This window comes from Myxine glutinosa, chromosome 10 (genome assembly GCF_964187855.1).
Source record: "Myxine glutinosa chromosome 10, kmMyxGlut1.1, whole genome shotgun sequence".
NCBI lineage: Eukaryota > Metazoa > Chordata > Myxini > Myxiniformes > Myxinidae > Myxine > Myxine glutinosa.
In genome coordinates this window covers 56,775,095-56,795,810 of record NC_136270.1, presented here as the reverse complement: position 1 = coordinate 56,795,810, position 20,716 = coordinate 56,775,095, and the positions used below count along the sequence as shown (strand labels likewise).

Genomic DNA, 20,716 nt, shown 5'->3' with positions numbered 1-20,716 from the left:
CGGTCGATCGCTGAATTAACGCCAGGGGGGTTGACTCAGCCTGTCATCCTTCCGAGGTCGGCTATTTGAGTACCAGTTCACTGGTAATTCCCTGCTTGTCGTAAAAAGGCGACAAAAAGGGTTGGCGTCAGGAAGGGCATCCGGCCGTAAAACATTGCTTCAAAAAGGGGACCAAAAAACAACAACAACCACGGTCCCCGAAAAGGCCAACCCCCGCTTTGCGGGGAAAAATGGCCTCTAAACGGTGGTTTTTGTCAGTCCCAGTGAGTCACAGAAGTCCTTTGCTGAAGAGCCATGGCTGGTGAGAGAGGTACCCACACCCAGCCAACTGGCATGGTGACAGTTGAAATCACCACATATGAGGAAGAGAGAGTTGGGATGGGTAGATAGAAGGTGGTCCATATTCTCAGACAGCGAGATGTAGATGGAGTCATCACTGTTTGGTGGATGGTACAACACACATCTATCTATAATTCCACTAATCTCTGTGTGTATGCGACCGCTGTTTCTCGACAACTACCGGTCCGATATACTTTAAACTTGCCAGGTATATTGCTGGGGACCCGAGGATGTGCATTTTCAAGGTTTCATATTAATCGGACAAGTAGTTACCGAGCTATGTCCAAAAAACGATTCGACCAATCAGAGAGCAGCGAGCTACCGAGCTATGGCGATTTAGCCGTTCGCCGTTCGCTTTGGCTTTGCGAATGGACCAAACCATTTCATGTAAATAGAGGGGGGGGTTCTACCGTACTCGCAAGCCGTTCGCTTTGGCTTTGCGAATGGACCAAACCATTTCATGTAAATAGAGGGGGGGGATTGTCACCGTACTCGCAAGCCGTTCGCTTTGGCTTTGCGAATGGACCAAACCATTTCATGTAAATAGAGGGGGGGGATATAATTTTAGATATATATATAGTACGGGCATGCCCTAGTATGAACAAAAGGTGGGAGCGAAGGGGAAGCCGTAGCCAAAGGTATTCCTGGGGGTGAGGTGGAGAGAGGGCAGTGCAGGGCGAATGAGGAAGAGTTTTTTATAAAGATAGCAACCCCACCTCCAGGACGAGGCTCAGGTCTATCATACCGGAGGAGGGAGTAACCTGGGAGAGATACCAAGGAATCAGAGACATCATGAAGGAGGAAAGTTTCTGTTAAGCAGATCACGTCTGGTTTGTCAGAAGCAACCTGGATGGAGAGATCAGACAAGTTTGAGCGAAGGCCCCGGATGTTTGAGGTCCATACTGTTAAGGAAGAGGAAGGGGGAGCATCGGATACAGAACAGGGGGGGGAGCGGTAGGGTAAGGGTAAGATGTAGGGTAAGATGTGGAAGAGGAGGAAGAGGTAGGGAGAGCTGTTGAAGGTGTGTCGGAGATTACAGAATAGCTTGGAGAAAGGGAAGAATGGGGCAGACAAAAGGTTTGATGGTGATTGGGAGAGGCGCAGTGAGATACATACGCTATCTATACATTTATCTACATACGCTAGTGGATAAAAAACGATAAAATGCACTGCGGCCAGGTTATCTGCATGAATTTACAGGTGTTGTACCGTGCATGAATAAGTTGGTCCGAGGAGGTGGTTGTGAATGAGGAGGCGGAGGGGGAGGAGGAGGAGGAGGAGGACGGGGAAGAGGTAGAGGAGGAGGTGGACGTTGCCCCATCCATTGCTGATGCACTGGCATCCGGTGACTTGGATCGATTACTGGTGGAGCAGCTGGAGGCCTCAAGAAGTCCTGGGTAGCCTGAAGACACAAAAGCACACATGTTTGACAGTAAGCACATGATGACATTACTCATGCATATTCGGACAGTATGCACCATGTTTTCAGCATTTTCTCTTTTAACTGACAGGATGTGACACAAGACAGAGTATTTAGCAATGCAGCGCCTCACAGGGGTATCTGTCTGGACGACCCCCCCTTTCACACTCTGCATGCTTTATAAAGAGGGCCACACGCACAGGCACACACCTACATTTTGCAGGAAGCATTGGGGATCGGCTAATAAGGCAAGGGAATTTGGGTAATCTAGCACGAATTGCGTTTCATAATAAATCTACATGACCAAAAGTATTGGCATAGTTGTCATGACCAGATGCAAGATTGGGCAAAGATTAAAATGTAAATGTGGCCTGTTGGTGCAAGAGGCATTGTGTATTATTAATGAGGCGTGCCTATTTCCAAATGATGCAGTGCCCCTGCACATTAGGGAGGGAGGTTGGAATGTGCCGGCAATGGCACGCCCCTCTCTTCATATAAGACACAGTTCTGTATTCTGTGTGTGTATATGTGTGTGTATGCATGTGTATATGTGTACATATTATGTGTGTGTATATGTACGTGTATATGTGTGTGTGTGCATGTGTGTGTGTATTGTGTGTATATGTGTGTGTGTGTGTGTGTGTGTGTGTGTGTGTGTGTGTGTGTGTGTGTGTGTGTGTGTGTGTGTGTGTGTAAATGTGTGTGTGTATATGAGTAGATGTATACGGTAGGTTCCAGGCCAGGCCACCCTCGCCAACCTCACCACATTCCCCACATCCCCCTTGACCCCAAATCAAAACTGACTGAACCCAAAAAACAGGAAGTGACTCACCACAAACCGGAAGTGACCAATTAATTATTTATTTTCCCATTTTCATATTTTCTCGATTTTCCCAATTTTCCAAATTTTCAGATTTGACAATTTTCAAAAAAGAAAAAAATTGATTTTCAAAATATCTGATTTGTCAGATTTCACGATTTTCTCGAATTTCCCAAATTTCCAGTTTTTAACATAATTAAATAATTATAACAACCTTTTTTTTTTAACCGTGGGGTTAAAAAATTATTTTATGAATATTTGTGACAACGAATGGGAATTCCTACAGCGGGTACGCAAAAACCCCCGGCATACGCCATGGGTAATGCAATCCATCGCTATGGATTATGGATATAGGAACCCCCACCCCTTACATATTACAAACTATTCCTTCAAGTAAACAATTTCCCCATTTTCAAATTTTCCTATTTTATATAATAAGAATATAAAAATTCTTTTTTGATAGAGTATATAAAATGGACGACCCCATTTCCAAAATAATTCAATATATATTTAACTCAATTAAACGTTTGGTTGAGTCAATTCTAATATGTATGCACAATTATAATACAAATAGGGATAACAACACACAGGACGAATGATTAAACGTTAATTTTTCAACCCGATATAAAATGGATGATTTTTTACCCGTTTGGGAAAGTAAGATAAAATTTAATAATCATAAAAACGTCCCAAATTCGTTAAGATGTCTATTAGTCGGTTAGATCCTGGGGGGACAGGGCCTTCTCCATCGCTGCTCCCACCCTCTGGAACTCACTACCTCACACCATCAGAGACTCCTCCTCACTCACCACATTCAAAACATCACTCAAGACCCACCTGTTCAACACTGCATTCAACATTTAACCCACAGCATTTAACCCCTGACTATCTCTTCTCCTTCTCCTTCCTTTTGCTTTGATTATTTACCTGTTGATTTTTGTCTTTTTGCACTTGTTTTTTGTACCCTGTCAAAGCGCCTTTGGGCTTCTTAAAAAGCGCTATATAAAATAAATGTATTATTATTATTATTATTAAAGCGGATGTGGGAAAACCTGTTTACTTTTAAAGATGCTCCTTACTCCAAAATTTTTAGATTATGAAAATTTAATAATTTTTACAAAGTCTAGTTTTCAACCAGAGTATCAACTACTATCACAAGGTTTTAATGTGGGGCTTAAAAAAGAAGATATAATCGGTCTATTTAAACTTCAACACAAACTAAATAAGTATGACATTGAAGATCTAATACAACTGTTTTGTGATACTCCACAAAAGGGTAAAACGAAATCAAAACCCACATCGTCTACCCCCAGAACTTGTATTCTCAGTGATAATACGGATGATAAACCTTTACCCCAAGATTTAGATGAAACAAAAAAGAATCTGGTTTTCTTTGATGATTGTGTTAATGAGAGAAATCAAACGGTTATGGACAGCTACTATACAAGGGGGAGACATTCTTCTTGTAATTGTAATTATCTTAGTCAATCATACTTTCAACTCCCTCGTCGCTCAATAAGAAACAATGCCAATACTTATATTTTATTCAAACTAAATGCACGAGATATAACCAATTTTTGGAGGGATAATTGTTCTACATTATGTAGTAAAAAGGAATTTGAGGACCATATGAAACATACGACTGAAAAATATAAATATATCGTTGTTAAAGCCGCTGTCACACCTTGACGTTTTAGCCAGCGTATGCCGACGTATGAAAAATTTGGCTACGTTAAGAGCACGCTGAAGCACGCTGGCATACGTCGTAGTACGCCGAGCTCGCCGACAAATTTCGTGCATGCACAAAATTTGTCGACGTATGCCAGCATATGACTCACACCAGCACTCAATTTTGATACGTCGGCATATGCTGGCTAAATCGTCAAGGTGTGACAGGGGCTTAAAGAAGATGATATAATAACTAATAATTTCTTTACATAAATAAAATTAATGCTGAAGAACGAGCAAGAAAAATTAAGGAACATCAACAATTACTTTCAAAGTTGTTAAACAACAGGAGGGAATAAGGAAGAAACGGAGACAAAAGCTATTAGGTGAAGATGTATTTGAAAGAAAACAAGAGGAGTTTTTTAAACCTCTTTTAAAATCTACCGAACAAAAGGGGGTTTCGATTCAACTTCCTGCAATAGAATATACCCCAACCCAAAAACAGGAAGTGCCTGATTTGATTGACCCTATCAGATCAAGTTCCCGCGATAACATATACTTCCAAACAACAACAGGAGTTGCGAGAGTTGGATGAACTCGCGAATCAAGAACTTACAAATATAGAAACAACACAATCATCCCGAGGCCTTGAAAAAACAAATAAACTTTCTAATTATGTTGTGAAAGCATATAAAAGGGGTACATTAACCAAAACGGGTCTCATTCCATCAGAAGAAGAAGAATCAGCAGCACTTCATCTTGTTAAGGAGGCGGTATTGGTATTTAATGATGAGTTAATGTTTTTGAGTGATACTCACCAAAATGTTAAATTAACCCCCAGATTAATGTTTCTTCTCACACACACCGGCCATAGAAACACCAGACTCGGTGATTCAAAATATTTTGATGCACCACTTGATATGGAAAGAGAGGAAGATAAGGTATATATTGAGTTGCTAAACGCGATTGATTACGGGGGGGTATATTAGGGGTAAAGGTAAGAAAATGAGAAGGAAAAATATATTCTTAATGCTGTAGATAAACTTGGATTGAGTTCAGGCTCCGGCGTTAGTTTTCTTCCGAGTGACTCACCACAATGAGTTAATAGACTATTACTGTTGCTAAGCAGTAAGGAGGCGGGAAACAACAATTGTTTTAATGAAATATCAGCTATTCCAGATCAGTTGATGAAAAGGAAAATAATTAATAAATGTCAATACAAAGATCTTTTATCTCACATACAATAAAATGAGAAACACAACTCTTAGATTTGATTTTACCACGAGTGATCACACGACACCATTCCAATACCCGGTACAACTTGATCTCACAAAAGAATATGAAGCGGCGTTATTGTCTATGGAAGCCTATAATACCTTGTTTAATATCACAGAAAAGAATAACAAGTTTAGTTATGATCCGGGAACTGGGTATAAAACTATAGAAGTACCCCCCGGAGCTTACCTGTACTATGTTCAGAAATTTCACGTGTTATGAAAGAACAAGGTGATGAACCAAAAAATATCGAAATAGATATTCAAAAACATACATCAAAATCAACTATTAGACTTGAAAATAATTATAAAATAGATTTCACGATTGATAATTCATTCCGCGAGATGTTAGGTTTCTCCGCAAAAAAGCTTGAGGATAATAATACGTTTGTCAGTGATAACATCGTTAACATATCCTCAGGTATAAATTCAATATTAATTCACTGTGATTTGGTTGATGGTGCTTATGACGATGGAGTAAAAACAAATACAATATTTTCATTCAGCGCTGATTCAACTCCAATCGGTTATAAATTCAATATGGAGCCAAAGAATCTCACCTATTTGCCCGTGTCAGGAAAACCATTTCTAAAGTAAATTTTAAGATAACTGATCAGGATCACCGTATGGTTTCTTTCAATGGTGAAATTATATCCATCAGAATTCACCTACGTGAAGCTGTTCAACAATCAACTGCAGATCAGCTACGAGAAGTTCTTCAACAAATAATTGGAAAAATTATACAATAACGATAAACTAATTAATAAAATGAACGTCCAACTGTTTTTTCTAGAATGTAGTTTTAACACGAGTGATCAAGATAAAAAGAAAACTTACCAAGAGTTAGCATTTGGAAAAATAGGTCTTGTATTTACTCGGGAAAGAGGAGAGATTATGTTAACGTCGAGTGGAGAATTTTTAATTCCGTCAAAATTTTCAATGAAGGATAAATTATGTTTTGAAAAATTGTTTTGGCCGCCACACACTAATTTATTTGCGACTAGAACGGAAAATCAAAGCGGATAAATTGAAAAAATTAAAACTAAAATGCTAAAGGTTTTTTATTCTACTTAGAATAAAAACAAGATGGTTGTTGCAAGAAAACATGAGCTAAGAAAATATAAAGTCATTACGAAAGATACGAAAGGTGTTAGTAAAACAGCTGGGAATGGGATTGGGGAAGGTATTGTTGCGGATCTCGGATTACGACGCTCTCCTTACCGAGGGGGGTTTAATCCCCTCGTCTATTAAGCTGGCCGTCCGAGTCCTAGAAATATCGCGTCCTCCTAGTCCTCCTTTGCAGGGTTGAGGTTGACCAGGGTGACTGGTCAACGGGTTCCCAGATACCTTTGCCAACCTCTCCGCAAAGCAGGGCGATACTTCTGCTCGAGCCACGGACAAGATGGAAGCTTGCCGAGCGGTTTAGCAATCCGAAGCTCGAGCCGTTAGCAATAAAACTAACCCGATCCTGAGCGTTGGCCAAATCGTGCCACGTATATCAATGGAGAAATCACTAAAGCGACCGGATGAGAGGAAACCCAAAGAATAAGAAGGAAGAACACAGGTTTATTAATTATGTACAAAACCAAAACCAAGGAAGGAACGAAAGGTAAGACTGTACAGGAAGAGGAAGAAGCAGATACACAGGGCAAACCTCAAACACTCTTATTTTATCACACGCCCAGGACAACAGACACACTTACACGAATGGGGAATAGCAGGGATGAAAGGTCCAGGCGATGGGGTCCGGTCCAGGCTCCGGATCCGCCGTGAAGAATGGCAGGCAGCTTTGCGTGTCGTTGGTGCGCGACCGGAACTTATAATTATGCGAGGGACTGGGATGCCGCATACATAATCTTCGTGCCAACTCTCTCTCGTCCAACATTCGTCTCAGAGGGTACCCTCGCGCAGATCGCTCAATGCAGTGACAATCAATCGAGCGCTCCCCGCGCAGTTTGTTCACAATGACCTCCCCTCGTGCAGTCCATTACGATCAGCATCCCCCGGCGCAGTTCGTAAAAGGGCTTGGCGCTCGCGCCTATATGACCGCGCGTTGAAAATCAAGCCGCCTTCATAGGGCAACGCCCACTCACGAGCTCACCTCAGCCCTGGTTGGTCAATGAGGGCTCACTGGCTCCACCCTCGACGGCTCGTGGGCAAGGCCACACCTCTTCCCGTGGCTCCGCCCCTTCTTTCCTCAAGCCGACCTCGTGTTCAATGGCGTTTGAATGCAGCTAACGCTGCTAATAAAATCACGTGGAAGCATTGGGAGGGACAAACCCCATCTGTAGGTGCTACTGGCACTTTGGAGAGAGAGAGAGAGAGAGAGAGAGAGAGATTGGGGGTAATTGAAGGGGCCTAGGTTATTTGATTAATGCAACGCAGATTCAACTATTGGGAACAGATCCTTACCTGAAACACATCTATCTATAATTCCAGTAATCTCTGTGTGTATGTTTGTATGTTTGTATGTTTGTATGTTTGTATGTTTGTATGTCTGTATGTCTGTGACCGCTGTTTCTCGACAACCACGGGTCCGATATACTTGAAACTTGCCAGGTATATTGCTGGGGACCCGAGGATGTGCCTTTTCAAGGTTTCATATTAATCGGAGAAGTAGTTACCGAGCTATGTCCAAAAAACGATTCAACCAATCAGAGAGCAGCGAGCTATCACGTGTGCCGAACGTGGCGAACAGACTCTGCCTCGGACGGCACATTTGAGAGCGTATTCATTTATTTCACGTTGGAAAACTATGTTGCCGTTAAACTATGTTTTAAAACTAATTAAAACTAATTTGCGATTCATCGTAACTGCGATTTGCGACCTTCCGGACAGTGAAGACTGCACTTCCGGCAGCCAATCACAGAACGCGTTATTGCGTAGGCGTGGCCAATGTGAGAGCGAGCCGAGCGCGTGCGCCATTACGGTTCGTAATTCGATTTCTTCCGGAGAAAATAATAATTTCTCGATTTCTTATGCGCATTATTTCTCCCAATTCAGTCAGAGCGAAGGGCGGAAGCGAAGAGCGTTGTTTTTTTTGTTTACGGGCGTACGGGCGTACGGGCGGGGTAGAGCGTACGGGTAGCGTTATTTATTTTTTTTGGCAAGGAACGGGCACCCACGTACGGGCATGCCCTGGTATTAATGAAATAACTAAAGAAGAGCCTATGGTGTCCTACGTGTTGCAATATGACCTAACTAGGGTGCGACCTTTGACCTTTTTACACCAAAATGGGATTATTTACAGGGGATTATTTATAAGGGATATTACAATATTTACAAAGTGGAGGGTTCTAAGAACCACAACAGTATGTATCTTTCACCGCACTTGGCGGGTGCGGTGCTAACAACTATAAGGGCCAAGGTATGTATCTTTCACCATACTATAAGGGGGAAGGTATGTTTCTTGGGAGAGGATACTATAAGCCCACGAGAGAACGTGGTGTAGGAGATCAATTTAGAAATAAAGGAGATGGGTTCATTGATACTCTAATGCCGTGGTTTTTAACCTGGGTTCGACCGAACCCCAGGGGTTCAGTGAGCCAGTCTCAGGGGTTCGGCGGAGGTCCTCCGAAACGCATTGCAATTTGTTTTTATTTTGTTTTTAGTTTTGTATCAATTTTGAATCTATGTGTTGGCTAACCCCCGCTCTAGCAGGGAAAATGGCCTTTAAAATGCATGTTGTTGTTGTGTTGTTGTTTGAATCTATGTGTAATTACGCTTATTATTAATATTATTATTATTTTGCTATGTATGTTACGAACGAAGGGAAATATTATTTGTAATTGTATTCCCATCCCATTCATGGTTTCTCTGGTCTGTGTTTAAGATAAGTTGTTTCACACTGACTGTAGTAAGTTGAATCAATGAGCAACTTGTTAATTATTCTGGTGATGGTGCTTACTTGCTTACTTACTTACTGGATTTTGGACTTTGCAGGTGTTCGGAAATTCCAGTGAATAGCCTCGATTAGCTTACCATGTGCCGTGCGTCATTGGTCGCGCCTTACTTTGGAGTTACTGATTAATTGAAAAGTAAGTTGGAAATGTTTGTGGATATGCAGGGCAGGTTCAGAGTTATATTAAAGTCAAAAGTGGATGGTGATTATAAAATATGATTGAATTACTCAGAAAATTAGGTGGTGATATAACTCCTTTGGTCGCAATTCAAAACTAACAAATCCACAGTTTTCTATGTGATATTATAATGGGATTTGAGGTGACATAGAGTTGAGTAGATAACAAATCCCGTCATCATAACTATAAGTTATGTTTTCTTCGTTAAAATTTCTTAGTTTTCAGAGGGGTACTGATTATATTTAAGCATGTTCCTTTTTTAATTTTTGCCACATAATTATTTGCGCGAACTCAATTAAGATCAGATTGTTACTTTTTATTTATTTTTTTGCAGTATGTCGAGCAAAAAAAGGAAGTGGTCGGAGGATTACGTGCGGTACGGGTTCACGTGTTTGACGGAACGGGACGGAAGTCAGCATCCTCAATGCATGCTTTGCAATGGCAAGTTGAGCAACTCCAGCCTAGCACCAGCAAAACTACAGGAACACTTCAAAAAACTGCCCGGGAGGGGCGATTCAAGTCTCTCGGTTGCGCCGACCCAAGAAGCACAAGGGGCTTAATCTCCCCTTGATAAGGGCAGGAGGGTCGCGCAGAAAACCGTAACATTTGGTGTCAGGAGTGGGATTGGACCGGGAGTGCGCTTCACGCTCTCGAAAATTACGCGCGACCGGATTTTTTTTTTTTTTTTTTTTGTATACAAGATCGAGGCTCGTGAAAGAGCGAACATTAATCACACAGAAAGACAAACCGACACATAAAACAAATAACATCGGGAGCGGTAGACAAGATGGGGAGAGAGGGGGAAGGACACAAACACAACATTTGAGAGCAGGGACCGAGAGACATGGAGACATCGAGAGATCTGTGGGAGGGAGAAGCCTTTGGGGGGGAGGCATGGGAAGGGGGGGGGGGGGTGGGAGAGGTATAAAACATATGGACACTGCCAGGACTTCCAGGAAAGAAGTTGGAATTTCAAACAAGGTGGATCTGGGGTGAATTAGTGGGGGTAGAAAAGATCAAGGTTTTGGATGGGGGAAGATAAGAGATGGTCGTGAACAGCTCTTTTAAAGACCTGGAGGGAGGAGTGGGAGTTTGTTCCAGAGGCGGGAGAAAAGAGGAATGAAAGAGTGAAGGTGAGCAGAGAGCCAAGATTTCGGCAGTTTAACCATCAGAGGGTTGCTGGCAGATCTTGTGCGACCTGTAGGAATGTTTGGGGACAGAGCACAGACAGAGCAGGGGGAGCAAGGCCGGAGAGGAGTCGGTAGAAGACAGAAAGACCACCGACCTGCCTGCCGTGAGTGAGTGAAAGGCCCTCGGAGTTAGCTTCATCGCGGGAGATTTCAATGATTCTGAATGCTTTGGTTTCAACAGCGTGAAGCCGAGCTAGGTGTGAGGCAGGAGCACCAGCCCATAGGGGAGAACAGTATTCCATTGAGCTGCGGATGAAAGCCTTGTATGTGGTGAGGAGCTCAGGTGTGCCTAGGAAGGACTTCGCACGACGGAGGATGCCCAGTCGGCGACTGGCTTTGGAGGCCAGCTTGGAAATGTGGTTTTCCCAAGAAAGATCATGGCAGATAGTGAGACCCAAAAGCTTGAGCGACAGACCTTCTTCTTGAGCGACAGAACAGAACAGAACTTCTTGAACTTCTTGAACAGCGACAGAACGTCAGCGACAGAGGATTGTTATGAAAGTAGATGGGAGGGTTGTCCAGTCGATCTTTTCGGAGAGACATAGTAAGAGTGTGAGATTTGTCAGGATTGAAAGACATGTTCCACTTGTTTGACCAGTCTGTGATTTTGTCCAGGTCTTCAGAGAGTAAAGTTTAGTGGTAGTCTACCACTAAACTAGTCTACCACTAAGTGGTAGTCTTTAGTGGTAGTCTACCAGTTTAGTGGTAGTTTAGTGGTAGCAGAATTTAGTGGTAAATCCAAATTTATATTCGTACCATGGCATTCGAGCCAAGGCGGTCGAATGCCGGTGGGGGTAGAAAAAGAGAAATTAATAACCCAGGACCTGCAGGAGAGACAGTTGGTAGTGGAAGCAGAAAAGGGTGCGGCAGCTGGCAAAGGAAATGGCGGCGCCTCGCACGTGGCGGCAGGGGCCGATCCCGCGGTGCCAGTGGGTTTGGACCTGTAGTTACTCTTGACTCAAATAAAAGCAATCATTAAGGAGGAAACGAACAAAATGCTTGATCACATGGACAAAGTGGGGGACAAAACCACCCATGAAAGAAAAAAAATGATGGCACAGGCGAGAAACGACATGAACGAAACGTTTGATCAAATGAATAGGGATATGAAGAAGGCAGGGGAGGACATTAGGCACGGGTTGAGTGGGGAGGTCGCAATGGGACACGACGAGGTGACACGGTGTGAGGAACGCGTGATGAACGAAGTAGAGCATCGAGTAGCCGAATTGATGGGGGCTATAGAAATCGCGACACAGGGTGTAGAAAAGCCGACGGTCGCCGAATTGGACAAGAAAATTTTATGCGCGCCGGCGGTCGTCGAAGAAATAATTCAAATTGAAGAAACAATTGGGGCCGAAGAGACGGCAGAGTCAGAAAATATATCACGGGAGAAGGAGATGGAATATGTACAAAGTTCGTATTCACACCGTGATGCCGTGCTTGCTAACGAAATGAAAACTTTGCGGGTGCTGGCAGAAAAGGAGGTCCCCAAGGTGAGTAGAAATAATGGCGCGAATGTGTTTGGCTTGAAAGGGTTTTTGGCGTGCTTGGGACAGAGACGAAACCTGGGCGGTCGCGGAAGGTCCATTGTGCGGTGTACGAGGGCGACTGGTGCGCTGTGAGAGAAAAGTGTGCTGTAGGTGTGAGAGAGAAAAGTGTGCGCCAGAGTGTGCGATGATTGGGTGTGTAACAGGAGAGTGCACACCCGTGGGTGTTACAGACTGTGTGCAGGAAGAGTGTGTAACGGGGTTTGTGAAAGGTGTGAGTGCGCCTAGGTGTGCAGGTGCGAGTACGGTGTGTGAGGGAGAATGCACACCAGAAAATGTGGAAGGAGAGTGTGCGATGACCGAGTGTGTTACAGAGAGAAAGGGAGAATGCACACCGGACTGTGTGCGGGGAGAGTGTGTTACAGAGAGTGTGCAGGAGTGCACACCAGAACGGGTTGCAGAGTGTGTGCAGGAGTGCACACCCAGGGGTGTTACAGAGTGCGTAACGGAAGAGTGTGTGCCAGGGTGTGCGCGAGGGTGTGCGATAATGAAGTGTGTGGAAGGCGCGTGTGCGCCTGCTTGTGTGGTAGAAGAGTGCGTAGAAGAAGAGTGCGTACTGAAGTGTGTGAGGGGTGTGAGTGTGCCTAGGTGTGCGGTAACGGCGTGTATGGGAGGCGCGGGGACGCCTGGGTGTGAAGAGTGTGGAGTGGGTCGCGAGTGCTGAGGACGAGGCTCAAGCATCGACACCGATAGGGGCAGCATTTAGCACTATGGAGAGCCGACGTGAGCCCTCGGTGAGTTGTGTGCAGCGGAGACCGGCGGTGATCGATGCCGCGGTGGTTTCACAAGGACCACCGTGCATGACCCGTGCCGGCCCCCGCACTGTATGGTTGGTGCCGTGCAGTGGCGGAAAAGGCAATCGGCGAGGTTCAAGGGGAGGTAGGAGATTTCGGAGCCGCGCAACTTGGCGGGTGCGGTGCTCCGACCGTGGGCGGTTGGGTTATTGTGCGCGTGGGACCGCGAGGCCCCACGCAGGGATGAGGCCCTGAACCTCGGCCCGTCCATCCCTCCCCCTTTGGATCGAAAATGCTGGACGGACAACCCATACAGGCGACCAAACACCCGCATGGATCGCTCGGCCCTGGGAGGCCGATCCATGACAGCATATTTCCACACGAAGAGGCTCGAGTGTAGTGGACGGATGAGGATAATGTACCATGCGTGGAGGAATGGTAGTTTAACCATTCCTCACACGGTCAGGGCCCATGAGCATTAGTTTAGGGGAATGGCAGTGATAGGCACATGGGGGTCCCAACAATGGTTACCTCCATGGGGCACCGAAGCTAGCCGAGGGAGGGCTAGGATAATGAAAGGGAATTAGCAGACTGCAGCGGACATGAGATTTAAGTAGTGACATTTGTACTGTAGTGGGGACGTAGAGAGATTAGATGGTTGATAATGACAAAGGGAGTGCATAGTTTAGAGGGATGACGGGGAAGCACGAGTCTTAGGGGGAAAAGCAGTTAGATAGATAATGCTGTGTTTGTGAGACATTGTGATGAGACAAATGGAATTGTGTATGGAAAAAGGTGTGCGAGACAAAAGGTGTGCGAGAAAAGTGGTGTGCGAAATAAATGGTGTGTGAGAATATTTGGTGTGGAATGCTTGTTGTGGGAATAAAAGGTGTGGAATGCGTGGTGCGAAGGATTGAATGGGGGGAGGTGGAACCCATTCGCGAAAGCCCGGGGTGGGTAGTGTAAAGCCAGGTAGAGGGTTTAGGCAACATTTGTATGGATATTGACACCTGTGGTGCAGGTAGCGGCAAGGTAGTGCTTTGGAGGGTGCATGAGTATATGGAATGGCTGGGCATGTGGCTTAATTGGTGCGTGTGGTTATTGGGGCACTCCGCCACTGGTAGTTTGTCGGCCAGGTGAGGCCGCAGGTAGGCTCGGGGAGCCAGGTAGTAGAGTTCAGTGGGGCCCGTGGATCCCGAGAGAGGACCCGGGTAGCCCGATGCCAGAGGGGGCATTAGTGGGGTAAGTGCCAGGGAGGGCCTTCCCCAGGTTAGGGTGAGGAGCTAGGTAAGCTCGGGTGGCAACTGCAGTGGTGGAGGTGCGCAGGTAGTTGGACCTGCTAGTGGAGCCACACGACCCAGCCCCGAAATTGTGCAAGGGCACAGTATGAAAATTTGCGGGAGTGAGACCCAAATTTTGTAGGGCACCACAGAGTGGACAATGGGAATTCGGGTTTTTAGAACCACATAGTTTAAAGAGGCCGATTGGCAGGATACAACCCCGGGTAGGTTAAAAGTAAATGTTACTAGAGTAGTTAGGATGAGAAAAATCTCTTCGCGCCATCCACAGCCATTCATCAAGGAGGACGAAGCTCCACACCAAGGCTTTGTAAACTGTTTGAGTGGTAAAGACGCATCAGGACGTGATGAGACATTGTGTTTGTTCCACTCCTTCCTTCCTGGGAGGGATTGGGAGACGAATTTGAATTAGAGGGGGGTATGGGAGACAAGACGTAGAGACGAATTGTAAATACAAGGAAGGGCTAGGGTAGTGTAAGCCAACGATGGGGGGTACGGACGGCTAGGGACGAGTCTGCTCTGCTCGCTCTTCCGCGCCCCTCACGCTGCATTACCTTGTGTTGCTGTGTACCTTTGCACACTTTCCGCTTTGCTGGTCGTGCTTTGTCTCTCCTCTCCCCCCACCCCAGGACCATTTTGGAGGTGGAACTGTGCAGCACCATCGAACTGTGCAGCACCATCGACCTGTGCAGTATTCCTTGCTGCACCTTGCTACATCTGTGAGGCATCCCTGCTGCACTTTGCCACATCTGTGCAGCCGAACGGCGTGGCATTTGCTGCCATATCCTTTTATTATAGCTTTGCTGCACCAGTGCAGCACTTTGCTGCCACAAACACTTTGCTGCACATTACACTCATGGACCACAAGTTTTGTGGCCTTACACCTCTGCTGTGCAGCACCTTGCTGCAGACTCACCTTGCATTTTCGGACCACTTGTTTTGAGTGGCATGAATGTCACGCAGTCGGACCACATGAGGTTGGCCCTGCTTGGCAAAGAAATACAATAAACACATTTGTTGTGCATTTTTATTATGGTGTGCTAGGAATGAGAAGATTTATAAGGTAGATAGCCCTGAAGATCAGGAATGGCCTGTATGCTGGTCCGGGGGCTAGCCGGTTTGATAGGCACACAGAAGAAGCAAGAAGCAAGATGCAAGAAGCAAGCAGCAAGTGTTATGAATTTATGAGTGTGTTTTTGTGATTTTGCTGTAATTTCTCTCCCATCCAATCTTCTCTTCAAAAAGGACAGGTCCTGGGGGTCATAGAATTGTAAATAAGAGTAAGTTTTCTGTGCTTGTAAATATAAGATGCTGCCCACCGGCTATGTGTTTAGTTTGACAAATTCCGGATTCGGTTAGTTGTGGGCATGAATCTGTCAGATAGCTACTCAACGCAATAGGAGGGACATATTTAGTGTTTTAATACTGTCGCACCCACGGGTTAGAGGAAATGTTAGGGGGAACCACACCTATATGTCACATGTAAAAGTAAAGTTAATTTTGCAGATCATTCTCAAAACCGGTCGTTCCAGTTTGTTGGGTTCGACTCGGGGACGAGTCTGACGAGGGAGAGGGGTAGTGTTGCGGTTTTGAGTTTGTACAATAACGGTTAATTTTCCCCCTCATAGTATAGTCACACTACAATACGTAGCCTCGCGATAGTTCATTTATTTCTTAGTATGTGTAAGCATAGTCCTTTTCCTGTGTTAGTTTTGCGTTGAGTAGAATAAGGAGAGTTAGGTCCTTTCATTGCCTTATGCCGCCTTATGCCGCCTTTGGCATTTTGGCGCAAATTAACACGAGGCAGGCCTGGCAAATCGAGGCAAGACCGAAGGAGGGCGGAGGAGAAGCAGACGGTAAGAGCGAGCCGCCAATCAGGGCTCGAAGGGAGTGGCTGCGGCACTGCGTCACAAGGCGTGGTTAGAACATTCGAGAGGGCTAAGGGAGTTGGCAATATAACCCGTTGCGCGAAGCGCCCACCCCAGTTATGGGAGAGGCGCTTGACGAATGACCGAGTTATGGGCAGAGGCATTTGAACAAGACAAGGTTCTGTGAGAGTTGAGTTCTGTGGAGGGAGGCGCTTGAACAAGTTCGGAGTTCTGAGAGTTATGGGCAGAGGAGCTTGTGAGCAAGTTACGAGTTCTGAGAGAAGAAGCGCATGAATCAAGCTATAAGCGCTCTTACAAATTGGACGCTCGGTTGAGCTTGAGGCAGAGCCTCTATTGGGTTACGCGAGTGAGCGCGCCGGTAATTAAACACGCTGTGGAAAACTGCCAAGCCTGGCGAGAGACGCGTCCATTTCCCTCACGCCTGCCTGCTCTGCCCTTTGTTCGAGAGACGGGCTGCAAGGACCCCTCCAACCGCCTGCTTGCCTTCATCGCGGGACGTGCTGTGACAGGGGAGAGCCACGCCGGGCGGAGCCGTTCCTGGACGACCAAGTCGGCGCGTTCAGAGCGAGTGAACATCATCCTCCTTTCATTTCCCCTGTGAGTGTGATCGGGCCCGTGTCTGGAGTTAACTTAAGACTGTATAAGATTGCTCTGTCTCTCTTTGCCTTGTACATAGCAGTGTGAATAGTAATTAAACCTGTGTTCTTCCTTTTATTCGACCGTCTCGTCTTTTCCATCATTGACTAAGCGTGGTACGAATAAAACCGCTCTAATCGGGTTCCAATACCAAAGGTAACTGCACGGACCACGTGGTACGCAATCCGCTCGGTGTACTCAAATTACACGTGGCTCGTGCGAGGCTTGATTCCCCACTTCCGCGGCGGCGCAGGTATTTAGGTACGTGTGAGAATTGTCCCGAAACCCTACCTTGCATTTGCCCGGGAGGGGCGATTCAAGTCTCTCGGTTGTGCCGACCCAAGAAGCTCAAGGGGCTTCATCTCCCCTTGGTAAGTGCAGGAGGGTCGCGCGGAAAACCATAACAATATACATGCACACATATATATACACACACACACATATACACACACACACATACATACATACACACACATATATACAGTCACGTGAAAAAGTAAGTACACCCCATGTAAAGTTTTGACTTTTTCAACATATTTCAACATACAGCTATTTGATCTTTATTTCAACAATATTGATAGATAAAGGTGATATAATATAACAAATATCATGAAACATTTACATTTTGTAGTCCATTGTATAATTTAAATAAACATAAATGCAAATTTTGCATGTGGAAAAAGTAAGTACACCCCATTAAATGTTTTTTTTAATCTTTTTAACATATGTGGACATATCAATATTTGATCTTCATTTAAACAGTATCGATAGATAAAGGTGATCTAATTGAACAAAAAACAATGAAATATTGACTTTGCAATAATTTATTCAACAAAAAATTAACAGAGATGCCATTTCCTTCTGTGGAAAAAGTAAGTACACCCTTGGCTCTAATAGGTGGTATTGCCCCCTTTAGCAGAAACAACCTCAAGTAGGCGTTTCTTATAACTGTCTACCAGTCTCTGACATCGACTGGGAGAAATTTTTGCCCACTCCTCCATGCAGAATTCTTTCAGCTGTGCGATGTTTGAGGGGTTTCTTGCATCCACAGCTCGTTTCAAATCCCCCCACAACATCTCGATGGGATTAAGATCCGGGCTTTGACTTGCCCATTCCAGAACCCTCCATTTCTTTCTTTTCAGCCATTCCTTGGTGGATTTACTGGTATGGTTAGAGTCATTGTCATGTTGCAAGGTCCACCTTCAGTTGAGCTTCAACTTTCCGACAGATGGCCTCACATTATCCCCAAGCACCCTCTGGTACAATGAAGAATTCATAGTGGATTCTATGATTGTGAGCTGCCCAGGCCCTGATGCAGCAAAGCTTCCCCAAACCAAAATATTTCCACCACCATGCTTTACAGTTGGTATCAGGTTCTTGTGGTCAAATGCTGTCTTTGGTTTTCGCCAAACATGTCTCCTGGTACTGTGGCCAATTAGCTCTACCTTTGACTCATCCGTCCAGAGCACATTGTTCCAGAAGTGCTGGTCTTTGCCGAGGTGCTCATTGGCAAACTTTAGTCTTGCCCTGATGTTCTTTCTGGACAGCAAAGGTTTCCTCCTGGCACACCTCCCATGTAGATCAAATTTGTGCAGCCTCTTTCTAATGGTAGACTCGTGCACTTTGACATCAACAGTGGCAAGAGCTACCTGTAGGTCCCGTGATTGATGACATTCTGGGTTTCTTAGAGATTTCTTTCAGCATATTGCGGTCTGCTCTCGGGCTGAACTTGCTGGGGCGGCCTGGCCTGAACAAGTTGGCAGTTGTTTGGAATCTTCTCCACTTGTAGATGATCTTCTGGACAGTCGAATGATTGATTTCAAATTGTTTGGAGATCTTTTTAAATCCCTTCCCAGACTCGTAGGCATCTATAACCTTCTTTCTGAAGACCTCAGAGAGCTCTTTTGATCTGGGCATGGTGACGCTGCACACTTCAACAACAAAGAGCAAACCAAACTAAATGTCTGAGGTGAAAATAAGACAGGTTCCTCCAAGATCCTCTCCAACGATGTTCTAATCATTTGCACGTGAGCTGGTGCACCTGATTCTTATTTTAGGTATTTGAAGTAGTGATAAATGTCGGGGTGGACTTACTTTTTCCACATGCAAAATTTGCATTTATGTATATTTAAATTATACAATGGACTACAAAATGTAAATGTTTCATGATATTTGTTATATTATATCACCTTTATCTGTCAATATTGTTGAAATGAAGATCAAATAGCTGTATATTGAAATATGTTGAAAAAGTCAAAACTTTACATGGGGTGTACTTACTTTTTCACGTGACTGTATATATACACATACATATATATACACACACACATAAATATATACACACACACACACACACACACACACACACACACACACATACACACACACACATATATATATATGTACACACACACACGTTGCTTTTGGGAACAATGATAAAAGAGCAGGTGTGTGCCAATTTTTAGCACATTGATGTTTTAAATTGGAGAGTGGCAGCCAATAGGTACCCATCAAGTGAAGCAAAGCAGGCAGCTTCCTACAGATATTGAGTGGACTTTCTAGGAATGGGCCGCCCTAAAAAGAGCATTCAATAGCTTGCTGGGAAATCAGGCCTCTCAAAACCATAGGCTTCAACACTCATTACCTTTAATCCCCTTATCATATGGACAGCATAGAATATAGCATGCATTTGGACTGACCCGCAGCTCAACAAATTGCTTTATAGAGAATGGCGGGTGGCTGAATGTTACGATGCTATCTCCATTAATCCCACTCGGGTTTCAATGGTCGTGCAAAGTGACGGCTATAGCTGGCCGAGACGGCCATTAAAATGTAAATCTTGCTTGAGAAACGGCAGCGCACGCCGAACGTGTGCCGGAGCAGATAGGGCCACAATCTTACGGCACACCAAAAATGAAACTCCGACAAAATGTGGAGGGAAGCTCGTGTTATATATGTACAATGTCAGACAATTACCGCAGCAGACAGAGAAGTGCTGTCCTACCCAACACTCTGTCTCCTTGTTGAGTTGGAAAAAAAAATGCTCAAAATGATTGAGGGATAAAACGTGAAAGGGTCATTTCCTGTACCTTCTGTTTAACCGATCTAAAAATCGCAAAAAAAAACAAACAGGGAAAACCAATGGCCTGAAAAGAGAAAGTGTCAATTTTGGCAATCAGCAAAAAAAGCTTTTCAACCTGGGAATAATGATGCTCAACAAGCAATACGATGGTTTCAATAAAACAATTTACAGAAAGTAAGTAAGTAAGTAATATCTCCGTGAACAAAAAAACACAAAGGTGACAATATGGCCCTTTACATGCGGCCTTGGGAATTGGGGCCTAGTGAATAAGCAACTACAATGGCACTCGGTAGAGCGAATACCTCCACCTGGCTGAACAGTTTATGTTTTGTGTCCTACTGATAGCGTGGATCTGGATCTGCACCTGAACCAAAATCTAAGTTTTGTCATAACTCGTTCACAATATTTTGACATATTGAAAAACAATTCGTTTTGGACTCATCACTCAAAAGTGAAGATTCACTTAAAAATTATGAGATCTGCATCCGGATCTTCACCAAAATCTAATATTGTGGGCCTTGTCACACGTCCAACCTGTGAACAACTCGGTTTCATCAGAATCCGTCCACAACGTTTTGAGATATTCTGTTCACAGACAAACAGATAGACACATGGGGTAACAACGTACCTTTGGTGGTGGAGGTATTTAATAGTCTTCCATTCACACTCATTTGTCTCCTCACATGCCATGAGTTCAGACTACTATGTGGACGTAAAGGCAAATGAACACAAACAATAAT

General features: G+C 44.6%; 1 protein-coding gene across 7 annotated transcripts in view; it reads right to left on the bottom strand.

Moving 5' to 3' along the window:
• RBM33 (RNA binding motif protein 33) overlaps window positions 1–20,716 on the bottom strand; it is a 306,232-nt gene that overhangs the window by 85,495 nt on the left and 200,021 nt on the right. For all 7 annotated transcript variants that reach the window (XM_078785696.1, XM_078785698.1, XM_078785697.1 and 4 more), the window contains one exon: window positions 1,549–1,741. In XM_078785696.1, coding sequence (XP_078641822.1) covers window positions 1,549–1,741 — 193 coding nt within the window. The remainder of the gene's footprint in view (window positions 1–1,548; window positions 1,742–20,716) is intronic.